Source organism: Sus scrofa, chromosome 2 (genome assembly GCF_000003025.6).
Source record: "Sus scrofa isolate TJ Tabasco breed Duroc chromosome 2, Sscrofa11.1, whole genome shotgun sequence".
NCBI classification, from domain to species: domain Eukaryota; kingdom Metazoa; phylum Chordata; class Mammalia; order Artiodactyla; family Suidae; genus Sus; species Sus scrofa.
The window spans coordinates 75,008,786-75,022,314 of record NC_010444.4 but is presented as its reverse complement, the minus strand read 5'-3'; the positions used below and the strand labels follow the sequence as shown (position 1 = coordinate 75,022,314).

Genomic DNA, 13,529 nt, shown 5'->3' with positions numbered 1-13,529 from the left:
AGCCCTCTTTCAACACCTCTCCAGTTCAGCTTCTGAAGGCGGTGCTTTAACCGATGCTGGGTCCCCAGGGAGGGAGGGCTATCTGTGTTTCCCACAGGGATGGTCAACGACCTTTTCCACTGAGTAATCCAGACGCCACGGTTAGAACTTCTGGCTGCAGCTGTGTGTCCCCCGTCCAACCCTTGGACCTGGAACGGGGCGGGGTGGGGGCTACTGTCTGGTTTACAACCAAGAACCCACTCGAGGGGCTCCGGGACTCGGTCTCGTCCCTCTCGCCTTCTCACCAACTCGCCCCTCCCTCTGTCGCCTGGCGAGGGAGCAAGGGCGGAGACGAGAGCGGGAAGTCTCCCGGTCCCCACCACCTACGTGTCGTCTGTCTCGATGGCCTCCCCACGTGCCGCCCCGCCCTGGATGGACTCCATGGCCGTGGAGTAGAGCGCCTTCTGGCCCAGCGGCCGCTTCTCATCGGCGGTGCTCTGGGCGCCTTCAGCCTGCCGCTCCCGCTCCTGCTGGTCGATGTTGTGCACGCCCAGAAGCAGGCTGTAGTCCATGATCTTGAAGCTCTCCAGCACCTACGGGGCAGCGGTCAGGGGGATGCTCTGACCCCACACCCCACCCCGGCCTGGCGCCAACCCCAAGCGCATTCCTGGTCTGTGTCTGCTCAGTCCCCACAGCCTCACCGGGAGGCCCCGTCCTGGTCTCAGACCAGGCAACCGAGAGGACACAGAGGGTCAGTGGAACCTGGTGGGTGGGCCTGGGGTGTGGCTTCTGACCCAAAGCCAGGCTGCCTCTGGGCTGGCCCTGCACACATACAACCCCCACCAGCCCTCCGGCCACCAAGCCTCTCCAAGCCCTGAGGTGCAGCCCAGACACACAGACACCGGAGCTCTGAGGAGGGACTCCAAGAAGCTGGGGGCCCCTGAGATGTCTGGGGAGTTTGTGTCAAGTTTCCAAAGGGGTCTGGGAGCCAGGGGTGCAGCACAGGACTGCACCCCTGGCCTCCTTCATTTCCTCACCTCTAAGGCCAAGGCGGGTAGGGGTGGACTGAGGTCGCAAGGCCTGTGACCAACCTGGCACACGCTCTTTTTCCCTAAAAAGCAGCTGGCCATGGAGGGGTGGCCTGCAGCCCGCTTGGGCCTGCGTCTGAGGTGCACTTTACATCAAGAGCCTGAAAACACTGGGCTGCTTCTGAGGCTCTGACGCCTGCAGCAGGAACTTGGCCTGCGGTGGGGCTGGGGCGGGGTGGGGGTTGTGGATCTCGGGCTCACACTGCACCAGCTTTTACTAGAGTCTCCCCCCACCTTTTATTTGGTCTTTTGTCTTTTTTTTTTTAGGGCCACACCCGTGGCATGTGGAGGTTCCCAGGCTAGGGGTCTAATCGGAGCTATAGCCACTGGCTTACGCCAGAGCCATGGCAACGCCAGACCCGAGATGCATCTGTGACCTACACCACAGCTCACGGCAATGCCGGATCCTTAACCCACTGAGCGAGGCCAGGGATCAAACCTGCAACCTCATGGTTCCTAGTCAGATACGTTTCCACTGTGCCACGATGGGAACTCCTAGAGTCCCCGTTTGACAGGTGGGAAAACTGTGACTCAGAGATGGAGGGACACATCCCCAGCGATCCAGCCTTCTCCTCACCAGGCAGTCGCGCTGCAGCGTCTTGACCAGGGCGGAGAAAGTGTCAGCGTCGAGCATGAGCCCCTCGGGCATATCCTGGATAAAGTCCAGGTCCTTGTAGGTGGGGATGCTCTTCTCCTTCTCCTTCTTGCTGGCCCGCCGCTTGTATGTGGAGCCCTTGAGGTCGAACTTGAGGTGCATCTTGACCACGCGTGGCAGCACGTTGTTCATCACCACCACGCGGATGTTCTTGCCACCCGACTGCACGCAGTACAGCCCGTAGAACTTGGGCAGCAGCGTCCTCGGGTTCTGGTTGAGGTTCTGGGGAGACAGGGCAGGGGGCAGAGGGTGGAGGAGATGACGCTGGGAGCCGCTCCTGCATCCTGTGCAGCACCCCGTCCGCCCCTCACGTCTCAAGAAGCACCCCCTAACCACCTCCCCCAGGCTGGCCCCTCTCAGTGCCCCGAGTGCCCCATCTGTCCGCAGGTTCTGTCTGCTGGCCGCACTCTCCATCTCCCCATCTGACTGGAGGCATCAGGAAGGTCTGTTTCTAAAGTCAGGCCTAAGGAGAGACGGCCTTTTGATAAAGGGCCCCACGGGACACTCCCAAGGTATCTGGGCTTGGCTTCCCAGCAGGTTGGACGCAGGTGTCCCATCTCCCTAGCCTGCTCTACAGGGACCGGAGAGGGAGGTACTGCATCCAGGCATATGCAGGGCATGCGTCAGCAAACTCTGGCCCAAGGGCCAAATCCAGGCCACTTGTCTTTCTACAGCTGGGAGTTAAGAAAGGTTTTATATTCTAAAAAAAAAAAAAAAAAAAAAATATATATATATATATATATATATATACATATACACACATATTTTTTTTTAAAAAAAGGCCAATAACACTGAAGAAAAATAGCGTCCTATGATGTGAAAATTATACAAAATGCTCACATCAGTGCCCACAAATACACTTTTATTGGCCCTCGGCCACACCCACTCACTCTCGCCTTGTCTGTGGCAGCTTCCCCACTGCGACGGCAGAGCAGTGGACACAGTCTCACAAAGCTCACAATGCTGAGGATGCTTCCTACCTGGATCTTTACGAAAGAAGTTTGCCGACCCTCAGTCTAGGACAGCCAGGGGTCCTACCTGGGATCACACATGGCAGGGGTAGGTGGAGACCCCACAGGAGATACGGGTGCAGAATGCTGGGGGCCGGACCCCATGCCCACCAGGCTAGGCTCAGTGGGAGGCCCCCACCCCATCCGTTGTATCAGCCCCCCACCGCTGGGGGCCAAGAAGTCTGAGGCCCCTGCTCCCGCCCCCGCCCAGGGCCCTAAGTGCAGAGTGCCCTTTCTGTTGGTGAGTCACATGCAGACAGGAGGTGCCAGCTGGCAGGCACCCCTGCCCACCTCCCCAGTGTCTCTCTGAGTCACCAGCTGCCAAGATATGAGTCCCAAAGCCATGATTTTGGGGACCCACAAGTCAAGGGACTGGGTGGTGATGGATGGCCACCAGGACCCAGATGGCTACTCCTGCTCACCATGGAGGGGGCCCCTTGGGTGAGGCTATGACCCAGGAAGGCATGTCTTGGCCTGCCCAGAGGGGGCGTTACCCAGAGGGGGTGTCACCCCGAGGGGGTGTCACCCAGAGGGGTTGGTGCCCAGAGTGGGTGGTGGCCCAGGCTGGCTGCCTGGGCAGAGGGAGAAGGGGTGTGAGACCTGTGGGGGGTCATGCCCCTACCATGTAGTATCCAGGCAGCAGCTTTTGCAGGAACTCAGCCTCCTTATGCATCACAGTCTTGATGATGAACTCATCGTCGCTGGTGACATAGAAGAGGGAGCCGCTGGCACCAGGGTTGGACAGCTCGATGAGTGGCTCATTGCACAGCGAGTACTGAAAACGGGGGCAGTGAGGAGGCGGGGTGGGTCATCGACACCCCCAGGGGCCCAGGGGATGGAGGACAACCCTGGAAGTGGTCACCGCGGCTCTGTTTTACAGATGAGGATGCTGAGGCTCATCGAGGGGGACAGACTTGTCCAAGGCCACACGCAAGGACTCAAACCCGGGCTAACCCTGCAGCCCGAGTGCCAACCTGCTAGATCGTGTTCCCTGTCCTGTGAGCTGTGACTGCCTCCCAGGCCCCTGCTCTGGCCAGTGAGTCATAAACACAAGCTGCTACTCGGGGTCTGGGGAAGGTTGCCTAAAGGGGTGGCAGAAGCTGGGGCGCCTCCTGTTTGCACCCCTCTCTCCTTCCCACCTGGAATGCTACCTGGGACCCAGCAACCATACTGGACCACATGGTGACCTTGGGGATGGAAGCCAGCCACCAGGAACAGCAAAGACACAAAGACACAAGCTGTGCATCTGGTGAGCTGCCTCCCCCAGACCCTCCCACCTCTCTTCCCACCTTCGCATCCCCAACACCCAGGTTCCACCTCCGTGTTTACTGCCCACCATTAGACAGCGATTTTGTTCACATTAACAAGAGGGGTCCCCAGCACATATTCCAGTGTCTGGCTCAATTTGTTAAGCAAATGAGTGAAAAGCAAGGCCTGCAGGCTTCTTCGGCTGAGTCAATGAAGTACTTTTGGGGGTTAAGGCTGTCTAGATCAAATTTTCTGTCCTCTGACCCTCCCCAAATCCCCTTTTTCAGCCACACCTGTGGCATGTGGAAGTTCCTGGGCCAGGGATCAAACCTGCATGCAAGATGCAACCCGCACCACAGCTGCAGCAATGCTGGATCCTTTAACCTGCTGAACCACATGAGAATGTCCTGAACCCCCAAAACCCAAATGAATACTACTGGTACATCAGTGTGGGAAGACAGACTACCTTTCCAACCCACAGAGAAAAGCAAGGAGACACCCACAAAGCTCTGCTGCCCTTGGTCCAGCTCCTGGATCCAACTGTGCCTGAAGGCACAATTGCCCTGGATGTCCAAGCCCCCAAGCCAAAGGCTACCCTGTAGTATATCCATAGGCGTAGGTGCTCACAAGCTGGAGCCCACTTCCAGGGCTCCTCAAAGCCCATCAATGGCCAGCCCTAGATCCCACCCACCATCACTCAGTTCCAGCCCTGTGTGTTCTGGGCACAGAGCAAGGCTGCACTGCCTGGCCTCTCTGGGATCGGGTAAGGCTGTTTGTTGAACACTGGCCTGCAAGCACAAATGGTGGGTCATTCCCAGGTTGGAGGACTTAAATACTGCTTTGAGCCCTCCAGAACTCTCTCTCTGCCACAGAGACCAGATGTTTGGGGTGGGAGCTGCTTCATCAGCCTGGGTCCCTGAGTGCCAGTGGCAAGCACAGCCACCAGCCAACCCAAGGTGGACACAAAATCTGAGCAAGAAACACACCACTGTTATTTTAGGCCATATGGCTATAGGGGCTATTTGTTACCCAGCATAATCTGGCCTATGCTGACTGGTACATGCTGTTCTTACTGCCCCTGCTTCCCATGTGCCACTGACTTCAAGGAGCACCAGGGGATGCAGACTCAGGCTTAAGAGAGGACAGAGGCCTTCCTGGGTCCCTTGACCAAAAGCAGCCTACCACTTTCCCAGCACTACCTGACACCCAAGCATATTTCCATGTATCCCCCTGGTCTGCAGGTGTTTGACCTTGAGATGTGGGAACTGGCTGTTTTATTGCCCCCACTCATTTTGATGGAGCCAGAAGCCAGCTCCTGTGGCAGTCAGCACGGCCAAGATGTGCTAATGAGCAGACCCAGAGCTCACTCAACACTGTGCTTCTTCTGAGCATCAGCTGGGGCTGTGCTCCCCACTGTTACTCAAGAGCCCAGGTGGAGGCCACCCTGAATGAGCCACAAACACTTTGGGCGTCTCCCTTAGAGCAATGGGGAGATGGTCAGACCTCAAGCCAGGGATCCTGAGGCCTGGTCTCAGCACCAGGGACATAGCAGGAAACAAAACAGGCTGAATGCCTGGCTCCTAGAGCTGACATTCCAGAGAAGACCAGACAGACAAAGTAAAACACAGTGTGTCAGATAGCGATAAAGGGCAGAGAAACATCCTGAGGGGTCAAAGAGGAGGCGTGATGGAGGCAGCTATGGTGGCCAGGTAGCCAGGAAGGATGTCCCCTCTGAAGAGTTGACATCTGAGCAAAAGAACATGGCCAAGTGGGTACAAAGGCCCTAAACAGGTGCATGCAGCTGGTGAGCACAGGACAGGGAGGAGGCCTGTGCAGTGGCGCTTGGGAAGGGAGCCCTGGAGGTGGGCTTTTACTCTGAGTGTGAGGACAGGCAGGGAGTGACATGTGATCTGTGTCTTAGGAGGTGCCTCTGGACTTTGGGGGCAGAAGTGGGCATCTGGGTGGGTGAGGGGGGCATCAGTGGAGGGTGAGGAGTGGTCAGGCTCTGGCACACCCTGACAGCAGGTGGCAGGACCCCTGCAGCACTGGCCATGGGAGTGAGAGCAGCCAGGGAAGACACGGATGGGGGTGAGGGGCCCACAGTCTCAGCCATGTGTCTATTTCTGCCCTGCCTGCCCCTGCGAGCCACAAACATCCACGCCCACACAGAGCCCTGCCCAGGCACCTCCTGTCCTCCACCCTCTCTGCCAGGCAGGCTGCCCGGGCTGGCAGAGCCCATGGCCACCATCAGGCACAGACTGCAGCAAAGCACACTGCAGGAGAGGAGGAACGTCGACTGGAAAATGCAACAGAGGGGGCGTGTCCAGCTTTGTACAGTGTAAATCTGAGCAGAGAATGTTCTGGAACCAGATGGCTGACAGCACTTGCCTTGGGGAGCAGCTTGGTCAGGGCCATGGGTCTCAGGCAACAAGGACCTCCTGAGCCAGTGACCCACCGTCAGGACATGGTCATGGGCAGATGAACCCCTGGTTCAGGAGATGGCCCCCCCACCTCTCTCTCATGCCCTACTGTCCTGAGATTAAGTGACGTTTAACACCAGGACAGCCCAGGGGTGTCACAAGAAGTGAGAGTGATTGTGACCTCCCCAAACTCAAAAACTGGTGCCACTGCCAGAAAAGAGAATCCTATAGCCAGGGGTGGGGGCACAGCCAGGGGCTGAGGCTGTGACCATGGAGGAGAGAGGAAGGAACCCCAGGGAAGCAGAGCCGAGAAGGGGACCCGAGCAGGCCTGCAGGCTGAGGGGCTCTGCTTGCCCTCCGCCCAGCACCCAGGTTCCTGGCTGCATTCCCCGGCTCGCTCACCAACAGCTGACCCCAGCAGGCCCTGTGTGCACCTGCCCAGATGCCTCAGGTCTGAGCTTTCCAAGGAGTTTCCAGCCAGCCAGGGTCCTGTGGCCCAAGGACCTGGCCATCTGCCCCCCGCAGCCTGTGTTGGATGTCTGCTACCCAGTGGGGGTGAGCCAGGCAGAGAGACACAAAAACACTCCCCTCTGGGAGGAGCAGGAGGATGAAGCTGAAGGTCACCAAGGTGGGGCAGCTATCCAAACAGCCTGGCGACCTCAAACCTCCAAGGTCCTTGCACTTAGCTTATCAAGTTTGAGATCAGGCCTCGGCTGCCTCCGCGACCCCTCTCTGTGGACACACCAGTTCCACTGTGCCCTCCCCGCCAATGGACATCAAGGTTGTTTCTCCACGTCTGTACACGATGCGATAGATTTCCCCTTCCAGTAACGTGGCCACACAGAGTCGAGGTGACCAGGGTCATTTCTGCAGAACTGCCAGGCTGTGCACAAAAGCCTCTCCTTGCTCCATGCAGTTCGCAGGAGTTCCCGTGGTGGCTCAGCAGAGACCAATCTGACTAGTAACCATGAGGATGCAGGTTCGATCCCTGGCCTCGCTCAGTGGATTAAGGATCCCGAGTTGCTGTGGCTGTGGTGCAGGCTGGCAGCTGCAGCTCTGATTGGACCCCTAGCCTGGGACCCTCCATATGTCGTGGGTGTGGCCCTAAGAAGACAGAAAAAAAAAAAAAAAACCAAAACAAAACAAAATCCATGCAGCTTGCAGATAAGGGGACATCTTCCAGGGGTTGGGACAGGGCAGAAGGAGGGCCCAGTGGGAGCATGGGGACTTGTGGGCACTGGGCAGAGCTGGAGAGCCCTGGGTCACACGCACCCCTGGACAGAGCAAACGCTGCTTCTTCAGAAGGACGCAGCTCTGGCCAAGGGCACAGGTTTCCCAAAGATTAAGACCCGAATGGGAGCAGTCAGAGCCCAGCCAAGGTCCCCCAACACAAGGGACAGGCTCGCCTACCCGCCCCACCAGGGAAGGCTGGTGGTGGAAGAATAGGTAGGGGCAAAAGGCTCCCGGTGTGCGGTTACAATACAGTGACCACACAGGCTTGGAACAGACTAGCCAGACCCTTGGAAGCGGAAGGGGATGACCCAGACCCTGCTGCCTCAAAGCCCCGTCTGGACATGATCTTCAGGAGTCCTGGCCATGGGTGTAAGCTCAGAGAGTCTGGCCTAAGTTGGGGTTTTTCTAATCTTATAAGAGACTTAAACCACACGGGGAGTTCCCATTGTGACTCAGTGGTTAGCAAACCCAACTAGCATCCATGAGGATGCAGGTTGAGCCCCTGCTCAGTGGGTTTAGGATCCAGTGTTGCTCTGACTGTGGTGTAGGCCAGTGGCTACAGCTCCGATTCGACCCCTAGCCTGGGAACCTCCATATGGTGCAGGTATAGCCCTAAACACACACATACACATGCACACACACACACACACAAGCCAGGAGGAGAGAGAGTCCAGCCTGGTGCCCAGGAGCACACGCCTGACATGAGACAGGACAGTCCCTCTGGGACCAGTACACAGGCAGCTGTAACATCTGGAAAGAGCAGCAGCCCCGGCCAACAGCCAGCGGGGACTGAGACCTGCCGATGACGCCACGGGCTTGGAAGAGACCCAGCCTCTGTCAAGTCCTTGCAAGGCCCCAGCCCAGTCCACCCCGATTACAACCTGAGCAAGAGCCCGGCAACACTGCACCCACATTCCTGCCCCACAGAGACCATGATGAACAACAGGTGGTGGTCTGAGCCACCAATTCTGGGCTCATGAGGGGTGACCTGTGACACAGTGACAGCCAACAGACACACTTACCAAGTAGTCATCTGGCCGGATCCCAAAGAGTTCCCGGAAGTAGCGGAAGGCGACAGGTGCATAGGTCTTGAACCTGAAGTCCTGGAAGTGATGAGCGGGGGTGAGGTTGCTGCCTTCACTGTGGAAGAAGCAGGGGGAAGCCTGTGAGGTACCGTGGCTCGTATGCCTGCCCAAGCCCAGGCCGGGCCCCAAGACCCCCGAATGGCCAATCCAAAATGTAACACGGGGCTCCCAATGGCACAAAGGATTGGCGCCAGTCTAGATCTGTCCACCAACAACCACTCTCTTTTCCTTATTAGCAAAGGAGCCCACAGTGTTGGCTGGGCACACAGTCGCCCAGAATAAGACCACTGCCAGCCTCTGCCGTAGCCAGGCATGGTCAGGGAGCTGCACTTTGCCAATTCACTGTGAATGGAAGAGAAATGATGTGATCCTTTCCTGGTCATGCTCTTAAAAGGCAGGGGCATGTGCTCTCCTTCTCCTTCCTAATGTTGGAATGCAGGTGTGATGGCAGGAGCCTAGGCAGCCACCCTAGGACCACTGGTTAATAAAGCAGCATTCAAAGATGGTGGAGTAACCAGAAGAAACCCAGACCCCCAACATCATGGAGCTACCTGGCCAGCCTGGACAGTGTGTGTGTGTGTGTGTGTGTGTGTGTGAAAAACAACAAACTTCTATCTTTCCCTATTTTAAAAAATTGCCATTGACAGTGTGTGTGTGTGTGAAAAACAACAAACTTCTATCTTTCCCTATTTTAAAAAATTGCCATTGACAGTGTGTGTGTGTGTGTGTGTGTGAAAAACAACAAACTTCTATCTTTCCCTATTTTTAAAAATTGCCATTGATTGTGTGTGTGTGTGTGTGTGTGTGTGTGTGTGTGTGTGTGAAAAACAACAAACTTCTATCTTTCCCTATTTTTAAAAATTGCCATTAAATTACATCTCCGTTTCAGAGGCACAGTAACATCCTGATGGGGTTGGACCTTAAAGCCAAGGAGAGGAGTTCCCATTGTGGTGCAGTGGTTAACGAATCCGACTAGGAACCAGAGGTTGCAGGTTCGATCCCTCAGATGGGTCGAACTCAGAGGGTTAAAGGATCCAGCGTTGCTGTGAGCTGTGGTGTAGGTTGCAGACGTGGCTTGAATCTGGCGTTGCTGCAGCTCTGGCATAGACCAGCGGCTACAGCTCTGATTAGACCCTTAGCCTGGGAATCTTCATATGCTGCGAGAGTGGCCCTAGAAAAGGCAAAAAGACAAAAAAAAAAAAAAAAAAAAAAAAAAGCCAAGGAGACTGCAGGAGGGATCTGTGTTATTTGGGGCAGAGAAGGGAGCTGAGAGACTTGGAGGGTGGGCTGTGAGGACACGGGAGGATGGGCCCGGCCTACCTGGGAAAGAAGATGCTCTCTACAACATAGAAGTCCTGCATGAGCACGTCGCGCTCCGGCTTGGAGCTCAGGTTGCCCACGGTGTAGCCGATGCCCAGCTGGATGGCCCCCTTCAGGGTGGAGGATGTGGTCTGTGGGGAAATCCAGCTGCATCAAGATCCCTGGGGCCAATTCCCACCACAACTCCTGGTCACCAGGGTGAGAGACAGAATGGGAAGCCCCCAGGGGACAGGGAGTGGGGCGGCATCCAGCCTGCAGCTAAGACCCACTGACACCCACCACCCACCTTTCCCCCGAGGGGCACCTGCCCAGCCAGTCACTGACATGCTGGGCCCAGGTCTGCTGCTCAGCCTGCACCATACAGCAAGGAAGTGACCTGGCTGAGACTTCAACAATACCTCTTGAGGCCCCAAGGATTGTTTTCTATCCAGGTTCTAGAAGGTTCCCATACCTCAAAACTGCCCCGACTCAGCAGGGGTCTACCACTGCCAGGGTTTTCTTTTGGGGGGAAGGGTGCAATACACAGCGATGCCCAGGCTTCGCTTCCGAGGCCTGGGTTCCTTCTGTCCACTTTCAAGGGAATCTGCACGGTCACAATGGCCAAGTGACTCTGCCTCTCCATGCTCAGTCTCCTGACTCCAAGTCAGGGATGGAGGTGACAGTGCCAGCCCTCCTGGGGCTGCCGTCATGCCCGCCCACACTCCAGGAGCATCTGCTGCCTGTACTTCTGTGGGCACCACGAACTCTAAGCAATGAGCCTACCACAGAGGAGGTCACTGTGGCCCTTGAGTCACCCATTCTGGTCCCCAGCACCCCGGCTGCAGGGGTAAGCCCTTCCCAGCCTGCATCTCCCCCGAAGCCCTCTGCCATCCACTCCTTCAAGGTGACAACGACTCAGAGTTTCCAATGTGGCTCAGTGGTAATAAACCACTGAGGACGTAGTATCCATGAGGACGTGGGTTCGATCCCTGGCCTCGCTCAGTGAGTTAAGGATCCAGTGTTGCTGTGAGCTATGGTGTAGGTTGCAGACGCAGGCTGGATCCTGCGTTGCTATGACTATGGTGTAGGATGGCAGCTGTAGCTCCAATTGGACCCCTAGCCTGGGAACCTCCATATGCCTCGTGTGCGGCCTTAAAAAGCAGGACAAAAAAAAAAAAAAAAAGGATACCATCAACTCAACACCATTCTCCAGGGAAGACAGCAGACAACCAGTAAGCATAGGAAGAGGTGCTGGACACCACCAGCCACCAGGAAGATGCAAAGCTAGACAGTGAGATCCGGTTCCCAGGCACTGGGAAGAATGGAGTCAGAGAGACAGAAAACATGCCTCTCGGAGGACAGGAGTGTGGAGTCCCCGCACTTGGCTACTGGGAACGGAAAATGGCGCAGCCACTGAGGACACTGTCTGAGGACTCCTCCAGTGGTTCCACGTGGTTCCCCTGTGACCCAGTGGTTTGATGCTAGGTGTGCAGCCCAGAGAAAGATGAATAGTCCACACAAAAACCCATACCCAGGAGCTCTTGCTGTGGCTCAATGGGGTTGGCGGTGTCTCTGCAGTACTGGGATGCAGGTTGGATCCCCAGCCCAGCATAGTGCGTTAAGGATCTGGAGTTGCTGCCACAACTGTGGCATAGGTCACACATAGGTATGGCTTGGATCTGATCCATATGCCATGGGGCAGCCAAAAAAGGAAAAAAAGAAAAAGAAGAAAAAAAAAAAACCCACCTGTACCCAAACCTTCACAGCTGTGCTACTCACAACAGCCCCAAAGTGGAAACAACCCAAGTGGCCATCGACAGTTGAATGGGCTACACAAAACACTATCCCTCCACACACGGGAGCATCACTCAGCCTGAAAAGGAGAGAAGTACCGACACTCCCACCACGTGGACGGACCTGCAGACCAAGATGCTCAGTGAGAGAAGCAGACACAGAAGGACACACGGTGTGGGATTCCATGGATGGGAAACGTCCAGAACAGGCACAGCCACAGACACAGGGTGGATTCCTGGTTGTCAGGGGCTGGGGTGAGGGGAGGGGGTGCTGGTAATGGGGTTGAGCCTTTTTTTTTGAGGGGATAGAAATGTTTTTAAATTGACCCCAGTGATGGCTGTACAGCTCTGAATACTCTAGAAAGCATCTAATTGTACACTTCAAAAAGGGTGAGTCAGACGGCACCTGCACTCTCTCAGCAAAGCTGTTATTTTAGGAGGTGCAATAAGGCAGGGAGGACCAAAAGCAGCAGGTCCCAGGCCCCCACGCACAACCCTGGCCCGACCTTGCTCGCCTCAGCCCTGCTCTCTGAGGGAAGGGAGGGAGCTGTGATTTCCTCTTCTCTAGATGAGCCAGCAGGGTTTGGGACAAGGTCATGGGGGATCAGCCAAGGTCACAAGGGATCAGCCAAGGTCATGCCCAAGGCCACAGGCAACCGTGGGGCCAGAACTCAGAGCCAGTGAGGACCAGGATGACTTGAACTAGGAGCTTCGGCAGGACTGAGAGCAACCGCCTCCAGCCAGACACGGCCACAGCACACACCCGACCTTCAGCGGGCCTGTTTGAGTATGGGGGGTGCAAGCACAGGGGGCCCTCATCCCACCCCAGCACTGAGGGGAGAGCGGGAACCTTCTTGTAGGTGGTTTCACCAGATGCATCCACACCCCGGTGACCCAACTTCTTCCCGTGGCCGGGGCCCGGCTGTCCAGTCATCAGTGGGGCCTGCAGAAGAGGAAGCAGGAAGTGTTAAAAATCGGCAAGGAGACACTGCTGCAGAAGCCAGAATGCTCTGGAGATCCTGGTGGGAGAGAGGCTTTGTTGCCGGGTCCAGCTGGAGCTGGGAAGGGGTGGGGGGCGCTGGTGTGGGCAGGCTGCGGGGGATCCACTCCCAGGGGGGTGCACACCACACATCCTGGGGGACCACACCCAGACCAGGACTTCTGACTCCTCCAGAAAAGCAGGAAGGTTGGCAGTCCCGGCCCTCCTGCGTTCTGGGGGGAGAAGAGCCCCAATTTCAGGGTCCCCCCTCACACTGCTGACATTGGGGCTGGACACTCTCTGAGGGGCACCATCCTGGGCACTGTGGGGTGTGGAGCAGCACCCCTGGCCCCACCTACTTGAAGCCAGGAGCAGGAGTCCCCACCTCAGCTGTGAGAACCACGCATTGTGCCCAGATATGGCCCCAGTGAGAATGACTGCAAACAGCATCTCCTCCATTAGGGGTGACGTCCTGACTCCTATGAGCTCTTGGGGACAGATGTGGCAGTTGCGACATTCCAGCAAAGTTGTGTAGAAGCCACCAGCCCCTGCGAGCAACATCATGGGGTGGGTGGCGCTGGAAGGACAGAAGCTAGCTCAGAGCAGGGGCCCGACACTGGCCAGCAGCACTTGGGCCCATTGGTCACTGACATTTAAGAAGTACTTGCTGTGTACCTGCCACCATTCAGAGAAATCACCCAGCCCGTTCTCCACACTGGCCACCAGGGGGAGGGCTCGCC

The 13,529-nt window shown here is 56.6% G+C and overlaps 1 protein-coding gene across 9 annotated transcripts in view; it reads right to left on the bottom strand.

The window, feature by feature from the left end:
* The window catches only part of PIP5K1C (phosphatidylinositol-4-phosphate 5-kinase type 1 gamma), a 69,633-nt gene that overhangs the window by 24,584 nt on the left and 31,520 nt on the right, over positions 1-13,529 (bottom strand). For all 9 annotated transcript variants that reach the window (XR_002341689.1, XR_002341691.1, XR_002341690.1 and 6 more), the window contains exons 3-8: positions 12,661-12,753; positions 10,039-10,169; positions 8,656-8,773; positions 3,355-3,507; positions 1,645-1,944; positions 367-572 (exon numbers count right to left, since the gene is read on the bottom strand). Coding sequence is in view for 6 of the 9 variants with exons in the window: in XM_021084102.1 (XP_020939761.1) it covers positions 367-572; positions 1,645-1,944; positions 3,355-3,507; positions 8,656-8,773; positions 10,039-10,169; positions 12,661-12,753 (1,001 nt within the window). In the remaining 3 variants the exon portion in view is untranslated. The remainder of the gene's footprint in view (positions 1-366; positions 573-1,644; positions 1,945-3,354; positions 3,508-8,655; positions 8,774-10,038; positions 10,170-12,660; positions 12,754-13,529) is intronic.